The 17,978-nt window shown below is 40.8% G+C and overlaps 1 protein-coding gene across 2 annotated transcripts in view; it reads right to left on the reverse strand.

Annotated features, from left to right (window-relative positions):
• The window catches only part of RNF150 (ring finger protein 150), a 119,142-nt gene that overhangs the window by 31,422 nt on the left and 69,742 nt on the right, over nucleotides 1-17,978 (reverse strand). For both annotated transcript variants that reach the window (XR_002438174.1, XM_021395412.1), the window contains exons 3-5: nucleotides 13,629-13,700; nucleotides 13,142-13,224; nucleotides 5,926-6,022 (exon numbers count right to left, since the gene is read on the reverse strand). Coding sequence is in view for 1 of the 2 variants with exons in the window: in XM_021395412.1 (XP_021251087.1) it covers nucleotides 5,926-6,022; nucleotides 13,142-13,224; nucleotides 13,629-13,700 (252 nt within the window). In the remaining variant the exon portion in view is untranslated. The remainder of the gene's footprint in view (nucleotides 1-5,925; nucleotides 6,023-13,141; nucleotides 13,225-13,628; nucleotides 13,701-17,978) is intronic.

Genomic DNA, 17,978 nt, shown 5'->3' on the forward strand with positions numbered 1-17,978 from the left:
GGAGGATGGTCACTGTTTCCCTAAATATACATTTTATAGAGTGGATATCAGAGCTTCCAGGAATAGGAATTCACGGGAACTGCCTGTGGGCACATCTACATGTGAGGTGCAAAAATAGAAGCTAAAGCTGTTGATAAGACAAGTATTTTCAAATCACAAGATTGCCCCCTTTGCTAATGCTACATTTTCCACATAAATAGAATGATGATAAAATAAACAAACAAACAATAATGGAAAACTGAAGACTTGTTCCAGATTCTTCCTTGGTTTGTGATTCAGACACCAGGGATGGAATCCAGTTCTGTGTAATTTCTTCTCTTTTGCAGTTTAATAGTGAACATGACTATTCGTACAGAATGAGCCAAGCTCTTCAAGTCAGGTGTTTGCATTTTCACTGAGCCTACAGGGTAGAATTAGAGTACCTACTCATGAAGAACACAGAATTCAAGTAGGCACCAGAAGGCAGGAAGAATTGTTTGTCCAGCAAGAAGACTATGTCCAAGCTGGGCACTTAAAGCAGTCAGACTAATTTCTGCCCTTGATCTCTCTAGGCCTGTTCAAAATCTGATGCTATCATTCATATATCAGCAACTACTATGGAGCTCTCTATTAACAATGGTGAAAATCATAGAGGGAAAGAGCCTTTTTACTCCCAAGAGGAAACAGATTCTTGTGCCATTAGCCCACGTAGGAAGGTTTAGTTCTCCCCAAGACATGGAGAAAAATTTTTGGCATAACTATTTCAAGAACTGGGTTTTGAAGTTTTAATATACTGAAAAAAAAAAAGTTATTTCAGAAATGAAGATAATCTATGTCAGGATGTGGGGGTACAAAGCTTTTAAAATGACAGAGGGCCACTGCAAGGTTGAGCTGCATTTACGCAGATAGCTTGGTCATTTAGGAAATGTGTAAAGTTAAGTTGTTCCCATTTATCTTTATTGTCCCAGAGTCAGATGGATAGTCTGGATTAGTCATTTAGCCTTCCTCTAACTTGAATGACCTGAGATAATTCTGCTGTGTGATTCCTTCCCCTCAGTGGTTAAGTGGTATGAGCTGCCCCCTCTACCTTCCAACTGATCACCACTAAACCAAGAGAGGGCTTAAACTGCTAGACTGGAAACTCAGTGTCTGGAGGGCTAAAGTCAGAGGAGATGAACTCTGCCCTGTGAATTAGATTTTTGCTATGCCTAGGTATCTCATATGCTAAGGCATGTGTGTCCAACCTTTTGGCTTTTCTGGGATGCATTGAGTGAAGAGGAACTGTCTTGGGCAGCATATATGTAGGTCGCTCTGAAAATAATGCCTCCTATTTTTTTCCATGGAAATGACACAAGACACAAAGAGTATAATAACACTATTTAATAGAGCAAATTCTCAGCTGCAAAACACTATTTCAACATAGCCACTACCATTAGCTATGCATTTTTGCTAGTGACGAACAAAAGACTGCATGCCACGCTCACCAAACTCTGCACCAGTGGAGGTGACCCACTGTTGCTGTCACCACTGCTGAAACATGCTACCCACTGCCTCACTGTGCTCACATCCACTGTTTGGTCTCCATAAATATTCAGCAAGAGCCAGTGAATGTCAGTGGGTGCCACTTTTTCCATAAGGAGGAATTCAGCAACACACCTTTGCTTTGTATCCACTTCCATGTCAGATGCCATTCTGGTCCCTCTGCTGCCAGCTGTCGCACAGCAACAACACAGAATGGGATACTGGGGGGGTGCGGGGTGGGTGCAGCCACGGGTTGGACATGCCTGTGCAAAGGCATTTCTGAATAGCTCTCTACCTGCCTGCCTCCAACAGCAGGCATCTAGAAACTAAGCAAAATTTACAGCAAAAACATAAACACAGGCTTAGCTTTAAGCACAAGAGTAATCCCTTTGAACTCAGAAGGTTACCATATGCTGGCTTTTTTTTGCAGAACCAGGAACTTAGCGCGTTTTCTCATACATTCCTTGCCTGTTTGTTGCCACCTAATGACTATTTTTTCACACATGCTCCTGACAAAAAAGACGGGAATTTTACGCAACCCTCAGACAACTGATATCCACAAGCTGAAGTTTGCGATAAAAATTAAAACTGCTGCGGTCAGGCTCCAGCATAATCCACAAGCAAGGAGAGTTCCATGCAGCTGGGATAAAGGCTCACTCAGATATACGTAGCTTTAATGGAACCCACTGAACTTCTGCTTTCCTAAGTGAAATCCCAATTATTTATCTGTAGGACTTGGATTCAAAATTATTCATTAGATCTATCATTCTTTCCATTGCTTTTAGCTGTTATAACAAATGCCTTCAGAATTTCATTTTTAAATTAGATTTGGCTTTGAGGGCACTGTATCTTAAAGAAAAAAGACCTGTTTTTTTCTTTTTTACTACAAGCAAAATTATTTCAATTTTTTTTTTCAAGGGATCGCTTGTCTGTCCTTTGCTCCGATTCCAGCTATTCCTAGAATGGGGCTTTATTGCCAACTTTTAAACCTTTAAAAACAGGGGATTATAATTGAAAGCCAAACCAAACATTAAAGAACCTAAAATAACACTGCTCAGTATAATTAATCCCTTTACTCCCAAACGATTCTAGTTGGAAAAACACCCCAAATTAAGCAGCATACTATAAAATCAATGATATGAAATACTGATTGAAAAAAATATATTAAAGGTTTTGCTGTGAAAGTGACCCAGATCCATTTCCTAAGTTTAATTATACTGGTTTCACTCATTCCCTGCTTGTAAGTGCTTTGAGGGCACAATTCCACTACAGTCAAGGGAAGGCTTTGTATTGACTTCTGAGCACTTGGCTAAGGCTCTTAGTGAATAGCTTCAAGTCACCCAATCCACTGCCAAAAATGCAGCTGTCTGCATATCCAGCAGATATTTGCAGAAAGGAAGGAGAAGCAGAGGCAAAATATTTTATGTGATATGATCACCCCAAAAGCAATGTAGGTCTTTAAAAGTGAAAGACACTTCCACAGTCAGAAGAAGACAAGTCTGTGAGCTGGATTCACCAGCAAAGACAGTGGAAAAGGTGACACCAATTGTTTGCTGATAGGTATTTAGTTAATTATCCTCTTGAGCTGCAGAGTACCCCACTGAAAAGCTGGGATGTTAGGGTGCTCAGCTACCGTGAAAATCAGCGCAGTCACTCTGGTGCTTCATTGCAGCCGAAGAACCTGGTTTTAGGGCAGACAATCTGAAGTCTTTTTTACAAAGTGGAGAGTTTAGATGTGAACTGAATTGAAATATTTAGACTTTTGTTATTTTAACTAATCATTTCCCAAAAAATCCTGGGTCTTCCTGCTAAATGAAGCACAATCTATCCACAGTTGCACAACATGCAGTTGGCAGGAAAAACGGTAACAGGCCTGCCTACGGTAAGATTTCCTCATTCCTCCCATTGTACAAGTCTGCAAAGGATTTGGGCCATTTATGCTCAAGCCTCCAACTCCAACTCCCTGCTGTCTGCCTAAGGCTTCTTTTCTCTGTGTGGAAATTTCAGCTAAGATGGCTCAGCAAGACTCAAGAAAGTGGTTAGGGAACGGCATTTTGCTTTACCCGCTCTACAGAAATGTTTGCCACCTCTCGCTGAGAAGCCCTAGAGCTTTACAGCTTCTTCCTCAGAAATGCCTTTTCCAACAACAACCTCCTGACATCTAGATAAATTATGAGCCTCTGAAAAAATTAGTTCGTGTATGCTGATGGAGCCCAGCGACTTATTTGGGACTGACGACTACAGGGCTTTCTGTGGTGCTGGGAAGCTCTCTGGGGCACCAGAAAGCACCACACAGGAGCCATGTCCTCCTGGGCCACCCTCAGCTTCTGCCACCCAGCAAGGAGAAGGGTGAGGACGCACAGTCTGTGTGCAGCTGGAGAAAGATCCTGAAGTTAAGAATATATATTCTTCTGAGCAAACTCTGCTATTGGCACATTAATATCCAAGTGCTTTATTTTAGTGTTACGAGATGAGTACTGAGGTTGACTGAAATCTTAATTTGACCCAGTTGTGTATGTGGGTTACAACAGTATCCTTAATTACAAGAACAGTAGAATTATTTCCACAGAATCTCTACGTGGGAAGCTCTCATTGAGGGAAACAGAATGGATCCTCCTTCTGCTACACAATGTAGAGAGAACAAGACTGGGAGCTGTGAGAACTAAAACAAAGGCTGAGTAAACTGAATGGTGCTTTAAATTATTCCTGGCAATTAAGCTCCATACCTGCTGCTACAGAGTTGTTTGTGTATAGTAAAGCCAGTCATGAAAACCAGAACTTTTGCACACGGCCTCTATGTGTGTTCTTCCTCCCCTTGATGTACCAAGCCTCAGATAACCTGTGGCTGATTTGCAGACATGCTTGGCCTTCAGCAGCTGTCAGTGAGGTCTCTGAGAGCCCTCTCTGCATGTAAATATCGACTGAAGGTACTAGATTTTCAGGAAAGACTGTAACATCTCACCGCAGATCAGTGGAGGTCTGTATTTATTTGTACTGGTAATGAAACAAAAATACCAAAGGAGGAATGGACAAGCCTGAGAGCAGGAATTGCACAGTGTGCAAGAAAGCCATGGGATGTATGCTAGGTTTGGTAAAGAGGTGTCAAAATCCTGGGTGACTGCTCACTGGCAGGTCTATGAACTGCGTTATGGAACCTGGGGAAAAAATTCTGTATTTGAACCTGCACGAAGCAATGCTGGATGGCAGAGGCAGCCTTCACTGATCCTTTCCTGATGTTTGAAATACTGATTTAACAGTTGTTTCATCTGTTAGTATTTCAAAGATAATTTACACTTACAGTAGAAAAATTATCCCAAGTGTAATGATGAGTTACTCTAACTACAACGCTTTATGTAATTTTCCCACTGCATTTTTAGCTTGGATTATGTTAGGCTGATTAACATACTTGCCTCCTCCTATGAAGACAAACATCATCACTCACTGTAAAGCTTTTTCTGCAACAACCTGTCCCTTGTCTCCAGAAAAAAGGATCTTTTGGGGAGTGGCTGCATCAGCTTCCCTAATATGTTCATATGACCTATTTTACTTAATATAACGCTTTCATTTGTCAATTGACATGCCACCATCTGTAACTGGGGAGGGTATTTACAGCACCTGTTAATGTACTGACCAGCAGTACTTCAGTATTGAACTTCACTGACACGTGGTAAGGCTCACACACTGTAAGAAAGTGACTCACTTCTTCCTGGATAAGCCCCTGATCTCCGATAACTGCAGTTAGGAAACTGTATGGCAGACAGGATATGCACTATCTGAGTGGAAACATACAACCTGAAAAGATCAGTTATTTTAACAGATTCTAGCCACATCTAAATGTACCAAACAACAAAGAGCTTAACCATTTCTTATACGGCATGTGATCTGCCACATATTTAGTTACTGGTAGAAATCTTCCTAATCGGAATTAGCAGTACAGAACTTGCCACAGATGAACTTCAAGAGAAATCTGACAGAAAAGAGATTTGGCACCCTAGAATAAGCAATTAGCTGTCCTCGACTGGTGTGTCAGGGAAAATTTTATTTGTAGATACTCTGCTTTGAGATTTAAACTCCGTGTGGGATTATAAAAATAAATCCAGCCCTGATTTAAAACATAAACAAAAGCAATAGGAAGGAATATAGATCCACCCGAATACCAGTCAACGATACCCGGCTCCACAAACTGGGCAGTAACAGACACATGAACCCCAGTGCCCAACACAGACTCCTCCTTGCTAACATAAGTGGGGTGAAGGAGAGAGGTAGCTGCCCAGACCAGCTTGTATTATCCTTAGTAAATTAACTAACAAATCAATAACATGGTCAGAAGAGTAAGATGGGAGCAGACAGGCAAAGGACTGGGGATGCACCCAAGTGGCTGGTGTTCCCTTTCTGCCCCACACAGCTCCCCTGTGATGTGCTTACCGGGATCCCTAGAGCTTTTAAAATATTCATTTTGCACATAGGGCAGGTACGATGGTCGAGCAGCCAGGGGTCTACACAGGACTTGTGAAAAAGATGCCTGCAATGAGAAACAAGATGTTTTAATTCAAATCCGTGATAGCACAATTTACCACTTAGCATCAGATGCTTTTTTCTGAATTCAGTAAGGTGCAAGCGTTTCAAATAGTGTGGTTTGTGACCTCTGCAAGGACTGCCAGACTATATCCTCTGTAGATAAGGCTTTACAATGATTTCTGCAGCATGTCAAGCATGCATGCAAAGTATTACTCGATTGAGTTTGGAAAAGAAAATGTACACAATTAGAGAACTAGGAAAAATACAAGAATTTAGTACCAAAACACATATTCTTTAAATATTAAACACCATAAAGTAAACAAAACCTACTACAGGTGAAATCACAGTATGGTTTCTTGATGGTTCTGCAAACAAATCTGATCACACATTACACAAAGATGAAGGCACTGGGGTCCTGGTATTATTTTTAAGGATGCAGGCATAAGGAAAACAAGAGAAATAAATAAATAAATAAGCATATCTTCATTTCAATGGAAAAATCAGGATGATGCCTTTTAAAATATGTTCCCTGACTTCCCTGCTCTTTATAATTTACCCATCGGAGTGAGCTCCTAAACAATTCCAGCCCTGAAGGGATTGTTCCTAAACCCATGCTTCATCTGAAGAGACCACTAAGCAACTACCTGAGACTCATGGCTGCTGGGGGGCAAGGTTTTTATATATATATATAACCCAGGCGGAGGAACTCAAAACTTATTATCTAACTTAGCCTGACACACACTGTGATTGAACATGGAGATATTCAGCACACGAACCTGACTGACAGCGTTATTTTCTCTTGTTAGCATGTTCTGTTATCTTGTGGTTACAGAGGATGAACGTTAAAAAACACAGGAAAATAGGGCTCGGGATTTTAAGAATGCTGGTGAGGAGGTCAATTAGAGCAGCTGGGGCTCAGCATAAGGCAGAGAAGTTCCTCTCTCTTGCTCCTTCCTCCTTTTCTCTTAATTAAAAGGCCGTATATTTGGGCTGATAGTGGTGTGCCATTGGCTTATGTAATGCACCTGCTCTCTATTGAAAGTGCTTTATGGCTTGGGATTGTTTGCTCTTGGCTGGTCCCATTCCTGCAGAAAAGGAGGAGAATTTCCTACCACATTCATAGCCTCAGAAACTACACTGACACGTAGGAAAATCTTTTTTAAACAAAGAATAGCCTAAGCAAAATCGGAAGGGATTATTTTATTTTGTAATACGAGGATCAATATATGCAGACTTGCTCCAAGAGGTGGATGTTAAGACTTGCTTTAAAATAACACGTAGATCAGCTCTAACATCCCTAAGGCCTGAAGAGGTGTCCCACATCTTAGCTGGCAGAGCCTGAATGTCCCATTTCAGCCTGGTTGAACTTTCACATTTGAAAACAGGCAGGCAGAGGCTGGAGATTGCTGTCGCAGACAGTCACACCACCTGCCATCCAAGCCACCAGGTATCGGCACGGGGGCACAGGTCACAGCTCCCCAGCATACCACCTGGGCTCAGCAGCACACACAAGCCTCCAGCAAGAAATGCAATCTCTGAGGAAGTCAGAATCACTAAGTGCACCCAAATAATTTTAAATATTTAAGTGGTACCCATTCAGCTGAATGGGTCGGCTGCTGTATCCTGTCGCAGACTCTCTCACATAACAAGATACACGCAGCCTGTCAGCCTGATAGAAGACACGAGCTGCTCTTTCCTCAATATCGATTTGCAGCCACAGCTCATAGTAATGTGTGGTGGCCCACATACTGTCTGGTGTACTAGCTGACTTCAGTCCTAATAACACTAGAAATTCAAAGCCACAGCTGTGCGAAATCTCAGAATCTTATTCTTTTCTCTTCTATGTTTTTCTCACTGCTTCTAGAAGAGACAAATCCTTTGTGAAAAAAAGGCTTTGTGGCGAATTGTCACTTTGCTGCACTTGGTCTGACTTCACACAGCTACGGGAAAGGGCAGATCCCTACTAGGCAGTTTGACCTGTCTAATTATATCAGTTGGCTGCGATACAAAACTTTGACACACTCATCTGATCCTGTCTGTAAGCATGATTAACACAAATGAAGTATCGTGATACTTGAAGTTTAAGTCACTACTTTACTAATGCTACTGCAGTTCACAGCCCTCCTTCAAAAAAAGGCTTGCCTGACCAGATAAAAACACAATGCACTGAATTCCCATCTCTGTCCTGCATGACTCATCTTTTTATCCCAGGAGGGAGACATGCAGCACACCATCAGGCAAGCATTTTCAACACGTCAAAGTGCAACGATACAGGAGCATGCAATTCCACATTCAGAAGCCTAACCTACAAAAACTGCATTATTTCATGCAGAGTATTGAAAGTACATGTCTTGTTTTTCAGCTGTTTGAAAAACTACTCAAATCTTCACAGCGATTGGCTCTCTTCAATTATGTACTGACATCCATAAACAAATATGCTTAACTGCGTGGATGTGAAAAACATTGTGCCAAAATACAAATACAAAAAACCTGAGATATTTATGCTCTTGGGGAAAAAAAATCACAAAATCTGTTTTGGATTAAAAAAACCCACAACGAAGCTTCTATCAAGCCATTTTACTGTAGACTAGAAAGTCCTCTTTTGTTTTCAAGTTCAAGCTTTGCAAGCTTCAGTCAAGCTGTGGTTCATATTACAGCATTTCATAATGCTTGTTAGTCACCAAAAGCTTGGAATTTTCATGCCTCTTTAAGGCACAACTTCACAAACTGAAGTTTAGCATTTTTAAAGTTGGCTTCAACAATGATATTGTAAAAGAAATCCTACCAGTGCAGAGTAATTTAAACACATGACAGATCGTGTCATTTAGCACTTCTCAATACTACATTATTAGGGCTCCATTAATTTTAGATTTAATATGTACAACAGAAGGATCTTGATTATTTGACAAAATCTACACAAAAATGGAATGCTACTGAAAATAATTTTTGAAGTTTTGTATTGCATTATACAGTTTGAGAGCTTGTATTATCTACAAGCGCACACTTAAACATTTTGTGTGGAAAGCTATATGCTCATTTATTACGGCTTTCAAGAAGTTGATTGATAAATGTCCTGATGAGTTTACCATCTAAATTGAGGTAAAATAAGGATCTGCACAAAATAAGATAAGGGCGCAACTATGATATTTCAGCCATCCTAAGACAAAGATGTAAAATGATCAACTGCATTTCTACCTGATTCAAATTTTAAAAAGAAGGAGAGGGTAGAAGCATTATGGTTGAGTTCAGAATTAATGACCCATGCAGGGAGACAGTAAGAAAGATATTTCAAACACAGGCTAGGAATATGGCTTTGATAATGAAAGTCATAGCTGCAGAAAAGATGGCTTTCTGTTGTTGTTGTTGTTGTGTGCAACCACAAGCATTGCAAAATTATGGTGGTTTGGATGGGTTGAGAAGTTTCTCAGAAGGACTGTAATTGATTAGTTGAGAGAGAGGAAGGCAAGAGGAGAGATGTCATAAAAATCCTCATAGAAGACAAAGGTTTCCATAGGCAGAAAGGAAACAAACTGTTCTTCACCTCTCCTAGGGATAAGAGACACAATGATGTGTTTAAATTGCAGCAAGTGAGATTCAGGTTACACAATAGGGAAAGCTTCATCACTCTTAGGGTGGCAAAACGCTGTCATAAATTACCGGGAGAATCTGCAGAGTCTTCATCCTCGGAGGCTGCAGTGTGTTGGAAAAACAACTCGCAAGAACGACACGTGCACAGCCAGTGCCCCTGTACCCCGGAGCGGGTGGCCTCCCGGGATCCCTCCTGCACTGTTCTGTGGCTGCACAAGGCTGTGTACTGCTCACAGCGTCCAAAGCAAGAAAAAGAATCTCAAACATCCTGCAACATTGCAATTACCGTTATCTAATTAGCACTTGATATATTTGTTAACCAGAAATTATTTGTGTCTGAAATGCATTTCAAATTTTCTTTAAAGCTGCAATTTTAAACATACAACAAAAAAAAGAGATTTATTTTGGGCTAAGCCCAAGAATTATTATAAAAATTTTACTATTGTAGAACTGTTGTAAAACTTTCAACTTGCCAACAATTTTAAAAAACCTTTTTTTCCAGGCTAAGGGGAGTTGTTTTCCTCCCACCTTCCTGTTCTAGTTCCAGCTTTCTGACGTGCGTGCAAACAAACCTAGCAGTCACATGGGTTGATTGTTTTTTTTTCCAGAATAAAAGCACAAAAGGAGCCAAAAGCAGAAAGAAAGGTACATTTCTAGAGACCGGGGCTAAGATCATCAGCTGCTCATCCCTACGTCAGATGTCAGGCTGCAGCAGAGGACTGAGAATGGTTTTGATGAGAGACTGAGCAGCACTGAGTAACTGACAAGAAGGTTTGAGCTTCTGGGAATGGATATGAGCTACTGTTTGCTTTTTTTTAAGGCAGAAGAAGGAAGGACAAAGAGACATGATGATGAGCATAACTGAGAAAATGGAATAAAAAAGGAAGAAGTGCTGTGATGAAATGATTTTCACAGGAGACTAATGAAAAGAGAGGGAAGGAGTGGAACAGTCTGTGAAATCACAGTTGTTCACTAGAGGTTCAGAGGAGGCGTGCGAGCTCTAACAGTGTCTGTTGGTGACAGAAATGGAACAATCCGAAAAAGAGGTTACAAAGAAATAGAAAGTTCTCAGTAGAGACACGGCTGAAAGAGTTGTCCTCTCTCTCTGTTAGGAAAGTTAGGGGAAGTTTAGTGAGAGGCAGACAAAGGGGAACGACAGCATCAGTGATTTCTCCAAAGAAAGTGCAGAAAAGATGGAGTTTTGATGCTGGATATGGAATAAGGAAGATGCAGAAGGAAGTAGGGCTGTGACAAAAGAAGTGACTCTGGGAACAATGAACTTGCCTATGTTTGATTTTGTGTCAATGCCCTCACAGCGATGCATGCTCCCATTTTAACATAAAACCAGCTGCCAGCCAAGACTTTCTTCACTATCAAGTGTCAGTATATGTTTATTTAACACACTGTAGAGTGAAGTTTATTTATACAGTCAGTTGTGGGAGTTGGCTTCTGAAGAGGAAAGAGAGGAAGAAGCACAAATTAACAAGAATTCTCCTCCCAGCTCTCCAGCAGAAAGAGGACATTTGGGAAATCAGCCTCAAGTAACACAAAATATAATTTCAGACCTCATCCACTGAAATAGCATCCAGTGGATTTTTGGTACCAATTTCTGAGCAGATTCAGGACCCAGAAGCCTAAAAAGAAATCTGAAGATATACAGGGCTTTATACTGAGTGTGTCTGCTAGCCGCAGTTTTCCCAGTACAGCCTGCAGGACAAAGCAGCTGATCTCAGGGTGCATTTGGCTATGCAAGTAGAAAGTTGTGCATCTTGTGCAGCTCCTGCGCAGAAACACAAAGGTCAGCCGGCGCTGGTGTCATGGTGTAAGCTTCTGTCAGACTTGGTGAAATGCCAGCCTCTTATTAAATACCAGACTAACGCAGATACTGTACTGAAACTGAACTGCATAACTGAGGATGCTGAAGGAAGAAATCTACAGTGTCTGTAGGTCTTTATCAAGATACAAAAAAAGTGCTCTCCTACTCACTTAGCAGGGTCTGTTAAGTAGCTGCTTGAGAAAGATCTTTTAGTTTTTATAATTCAGAATTGCTCAGGCTCCAACTGTGAGCATTTTACAAGACAGATCTGCTGCTGCTAACCTTTTAGCATGAGTCATTTTCTAGGCGACCTTTTAAGTCAGCCAATAACTGAACATCACCTGTTAACTATGTGTTTCCTATTCACTCTGCTTGACTCAACACTGTGCATGACAAAGTCTGACTGGAGCCTCATTGAATTATGAGGCAAGACACAAGTGAAAGCTAGAGCTGAGACATTTTTTTGCTCTTGTATAACTACCTCTGAAAACTGCCTGTCCCTATCATGTTAAATGTCCAAACTTTATTATGCTTTATGAAAACAAGCTTGACGTCAAGCCAAGGTCCACATTTTTTTTCGATTTCTCTTTTTTCTTTTGTATTTCTGCTTCATGAATTATTTGCAGAAAAAAAAAGTTCATATTCAATTTGTCATTGTGGGGGATTTAGAGTAGGTCAAATTTATGATTAATCTGTTGCTTTTTGTTTGCCATTTAGTGATGGCAGTAAACAGATTAATGAGTCACATGAATGAATACAAATGGACAGCTTGTTACACTCAAATATCTACTAGGGAAAAACACAGTAGGAAAAGAAACAAATATTTCAGTTTTTCAAGCCAGTAAACATGTCTCCAGCAGAAGAAACTCTAAAAATCTATGCTCTGTATGCACCACATTTGAGATCACTGTTTCTAGGGAAATCAAACATTTGATCCTCTTCTCTTAAGGAAACCACTGTTTATAGGAAATTTCTTAAGAAATTGATTTCCTTTGAGAAATCTTTTGTTAGCTAACATGCCATGGAAGACAATACAATGGTACAGAGAGGTGAATGCAGCTCTTACTGCTGGCAAGAGGCCACACTCCTGCATCACATAATTGTGAGCATGCATGCTTTGCTGGGCACGTTCACACGAAGGGAAGAAAAGAGAAAAGAAAACCCCAAAAGCTCTTCTTGTCATCTCCATATCTCATATGTTGGGGAATATTTCCATGGCAGCAATAGACAACATTGCTCTCTCCGCACCTGGTCCCGGCACAGGAGAGCACAAGAGCTTCTAACTTCTTTCCGTGGGGAGCAGTTTGCCTGCTCTATCCCTGCTTGCTGTGCCTAGGACTCACCTTGAAGTCAGAGACGGGTTCTTCTAAGGGAGTTACTCTGGACTAACATAAAACCAGTGAAAAAAATAGAGGAAACATAACCTTTAAATTAAAATTCTACCGAAAACTTTGTAATATATCCAGATCACACACATTTCTGACTATCATGCTAAATTCAGGTTTTTACCATTACTAACGTTAATTTCACTTCAAGTAGAAAAAAAAAAGAGCCATTTCAGATATCTTTACAGAATAGATTAGGAACAAATCAAAACAATTAACTTTCCCATCTCCCCCAAGCTCTCAGGCAACCTCAGAGTGATACTCTGAGAAGAGAGCCTAACTTTTGAAACAGACAGACAATCAGAGTTAGAAGCTCCTTCACCCTTCAACTTACCTGCAAGGTAAAATTCTGACAACATCATTGGGTTTGTAACCTTCAATACAAACAGCACAGTTATCAAAGTCTGGTTCAGTTTCCTACAGGAAAGAGAACATCATTTTCATTTTTGTCAGCTAATCTCTTCAAAGGAGAGTCTATGTGACAAAATAAAACAGTCCCTGATGCATGCTGCATATTCAGTAATGCATTTCAAGAAAAGCAAGTTAGATTTTCAACAAATATCTGGTTGGAAACTTTCCCTGGGAATCATGCAGATTTAGGTAGCACATTTGAACTTCCAGGATTTTCTGCATCTTCACATAATTTCACCTCCTCTCCCTACTCCATTCCTCCCATAAATTACCAGTATTCCTCCACCACCTGGCGGACACATATGAGCTTCATAAGCAATTGCCATTTCTGTTCTTCCTCTTTGTCCTGATGGTCTGAAGGAATATTCAGTGCAGTGATTCATTTGGTAATGAGCAATTTGAAAAATTACCTTATCACCTTTCCTGATTGTTCTGACTTGCAGCTTGCTGATTGCTTTCTTTGCAGCATCTCCAAGCCGGCGCTGTAATACAAAATTTGTTCTTAAGCAAAGAGTAGCTCTTCATGCAGAATTCATCATTTTTCCTCCTTAGATTTCTTAATAATCTCAAGTAGCTGTACATGAAACCAGACAGTTCTGTATAAATGCGAACAGATGAGGTCAGTCATGCTGTTATTCAGAATAAGTGCACAGTAGGTATTTTAGGCTTGTTGGTAACCCATGGCTGATGAGGCAAAGTTATGCTAATTCAGTTCCAGAGAGGGCTGCACATGAGCCTCCTGTGATATTACACTATGGCAACTATACTATTTCAGTGAGTAGCAATGTACATAACAAGTCAGCTGTTTTGGTATCCCACTTCTTTCCTCTCCTTTTTTTAATGACATTTGTAAAAAATACATTTTTAAATGAAGCCTGGGCTGCTAAGCGTAATGAACGATGGACTTAAGATTCAGGAGGTCTTTATTCTTACTTTATTCCAGTATCAATTCATGATACCCAGCAAAATTTAAGTGTTGCAATTGAGGCAATAATTTGTTAATGATGACAAACTCAAGTTATCTTCTCAACTCTTTTGCTCTTCTTTTCTACTGCATAGAAGTAATGTAAGATATAAAAATGAGGCAAAAGCATCTGCAGTTTCTTACAGGTAAAACAATATATAGTCCTGCAGTAACATCCTGTTCATACCTAATAGTTTGCTTTTTCTTTTCACTCCAGCGGACTGTAAATTGCTTACCATGTGACAATTCTGACTGTTCTCCCATTTTTCCAGAACACTGTTGCTGTGCTGGGTGTCACTCGGGATTAAAGTAAGTAATAACAGCCTGATGCAAAACACTGTTCTCAAAAGTTGAAGATGGAGACGAGGCTGAGAACAATATGGGGCAGTTCCCACAATTGCAGCTCTGTGGAGCTACCTCTGCAGGCTTCTGATCTTGTGCCTGCATCAGCACTCCTAGGACTTGGCTGCTCACTGTGCTAACGCAACAAGGAGACTGGGAGACAGACTCACAGGCTGGAAAGGTCTTGGGGAGGTCATGGGCTCCCACCCCCTCTTCAAGGCTGGGTCAACATCAAAGTCAGAGCTATGTCCAGTCAAGTTTTGACTATCTCCAGGAAGGGAGATTTCACAACCACTGTGGATAATTTGTTCCAGCGTTTCACTGCTCTCGCAGTCTTTATCATTACCAAATGAGGGGAATTTCCCTAGCTGCAATTTGTGACTATTATCCTTGTCCTTTCTCTGTGCATCTCTGAGAAGAGCCTGACACTGCCTTCCCTCCAAGCATGCACTGTGCCACTGGAGGCTGCAGGCAGAGCCCTCAGCCTCCTCCTCTCCCAGCTTACTAAATGAGGTTCCCTCCACCTCTCCTCACTCATTGTACGCTTCTGTCCCCAGAACACACTGGCGACCCTCCTCTGGGATCTCTCCAGTTTTTTCTTGTCTGTCTTGCACAGGATCACACAGCACACTACTCCCATGACATCCTGTTCGTTTTATAACAGTTTATGATACAGTGCATTCAGAGTTGCTACCAATAAATGACTTAAACTCTTCTTCTCGCCCACTTTTCCCATCCAGTTTCCAACCATGTGCTGTTACTTAGGCAGGAGATTTAGGAGCTCTGGTGACTCAGAAGACATTCAACTTTCAGAGCCGGGAACACCGCCTGTGCTGGAATTCTGAGGGCATGTCAATTGGAAGCGTTTCCAGCTGGAAGGGTGAGAGCACGAAGCCAAAAATGAGAGGAAGCTGAACGCTGACTGTAAATTGGGACCTCATCATCACACAGATATGATTGATAAATCGCCGCTTTGTTCTTTGGATTCAATTAAAACCACTGCATTTAATTTAGAGGGTGAGTTTATTGGATTGGAAAGACATAGAATGTGTGTAATCCTGAAAGCAGCCAGCAATTTCAGGCCTGGCTAAAGAGATGAAAATGATCTTGGCTATCATATAAGATTTACGTATGTGCTTTCCAGCACAACTAATTATTACATGTGAGGGAGTTCCTTGTAGTTACGTATCTTTCCTTTGGTACATTTTTCTCACAGTCTCCCTTCAATAAACAGATCTGACAAGAGCTGGAAGCATTTCTTGCCAGCTATTTGTTTCTTCAATGTAAATCAAAGACAGACTGATAACACAGAGCGAGACAAGAGCCATTGCACCCTGCTTCAGGAATTGCTTGTGATTCCTTTTTATCATTATTATTACTTAAACTAATGAAATGTCTCAGCTTTTTTTTTTTTTGTACATTCTTCAAGGGGATAGGACAAGATTAAAGACTCATGTACATCTTTGATCTGCTTGTTTTCATGTTTGCATTCTCTCGTCTATCTTAAGTAGTCAAGTTCATGACTTAAATGCAAATAAGAATTATTTAATTTTTGAAAGAACGGGATTATCTTGGAGTAAAGTTGTAGTTCCAAAGAATTCTTCTATTTGAACAAAAGGCATGCTATCACTGACCAATCATTGTCCCTAGAAGATAAGAGGCATTACAATAGTTTAAGGGTTTAAAATGAAGCTTAGAGATTTATAATCATAAATCCTATAATCTCATTAGCAAGACTGCAACATTCAATATTGGACTGGAAGGAGTTAGATGATGCTACTATTTAAAAAAGAAAGGACGGTAGCATGGAAAGCATCACCCGTCTGCTCCTGTGGAAGTAAATGACAGTAGATGCTCTGCAAGAGAAATAAAGAGTGCCCCTCTCTTAATAGCCTTACTGAACTGTCACCTTTTGGGGAAGGAGATCACGTTGTGCCTTGAGCAGAATGAGGTACGCCATCAGGATGAAGTACCAGCCACATCGCCACAGATCTGATTTGCAGACTTTCATCATGGGAAGCATATTCCTAAGACTGCTTCAAATATGATTGCTCTCTCCAACAGCCCAAAACTCTCACAAAAAGTCATGACCATTTGTTTTCTTTCTCAGAGAATTGCCTGACCCTCCATACGCTGTCAGTTACACACTAAACTAGATCCTTCCCTGGATATTAACCCAGGACATGCAGTCCTAGTGGAATAACTGCCTGCTTTGGCTGTTGCCATCCTGCCAGACCGGAGCCCACCTAGCTTCAAAATGATTTTACATAAAATTTCTTCTTAACAAGAAGCAAATGGGAAGAAACAACATGGAAGAAATCTTGCCAACAGATGTGGAACTCAAATATCTCCTGCTTGCTGTCTTCCTATCCCAGGCTCACAGACAACAGAAAGAGATCTCTGATCTCAGAAAGAGATACTACTGGTGAAATATGAACTCTGACACACTCATGTGTTATTTTATTTTTTAAAGCCTGTGTCCTGGCTGCTACAAGGCTAAGATGGCAAGTCACAGTTTGCTGAATTACCTCCAGGACTTCACTTGTCATGTAATTTCAAACTGCTTTCAATTAGCTCTGCAACCTGATGTTGCTTGATACAAACAAGTCCCATAGTCTTTCATGGACACAGTCAGAATTCTCACTTTCAGGAGGGCTTCAGGAAAAAGCTGCTGAGGAAACAGGTTGACTATGCTTTTCTTTCTCAAAATCATTTGCTTAATATCAAAAGAGAATATCGCTGAGAATATCCACTTCCTGGACATTTTTTTAGGTGGGAAAAGAGAAGAAAAACTTGGGATTTTCATGCACACGAATATTACTACCTACCTTCTACTTTCACTCATATCATACAGTCATCTGTGCTAAAGACACTCTTAAAAGCTCAAAACATTAAAATAAAAATTGAAACATAACCATATTTTCTATGACTGCAGAAGCATGATTGTATCTGTAGATGACACCCTAGCTGCAGAAGCACAACCCCATAAATGAAAGACAATTTTAGGCTCCACTGCAGAAATTCCCAACTAAGTTTACATCTTCATGAGTGGGCCTTGGCATGCAGTGGGAAGCCTTGCAGTCCTGGTTCTCCACTCAGCTAAACCAGGCACCTATCTGATTCTCCCTTCTGGCACATGAGCCTGGATTTTGCATAGGTGTTGAAGGAGAGTGATAGCTGAATATATATGTATGTGGTATATGCCCAAGTTTCATCTCTCTAAGGAGTAACAGGAGTAATCCAGGAGATTCTTCGGTCTTCCTAGCTGCCTGTAATATTAGCCAGAATTCTTCTTGGAATTACTGTCTGATCAGCAATCTCATCTGTGCACAAGATGGGAAGCAGACCTGGGAAGCAGAGTCATTGTATATTGAAGAACAGTGATTGTATATGGAAGAACAAGGAGGTAGAGGTGGTTATGAGGCTTGACAAAAAGATGCTCCATGTTTTGCAG

This window comes from Numida meleagris, chromosome 4 (genome assembly GCF_002078875.1).
Source record: "Numida meleagris isolate 19003 breed g44 Domestic line chromosome 4, NumMel1.0, whole genome shotgun sequence".
Lineage (NCBI taxonomy): Eukaryota > Metazoa > Chordata > Aves > Galliformes > Numididae > Numida > Numida meleagris.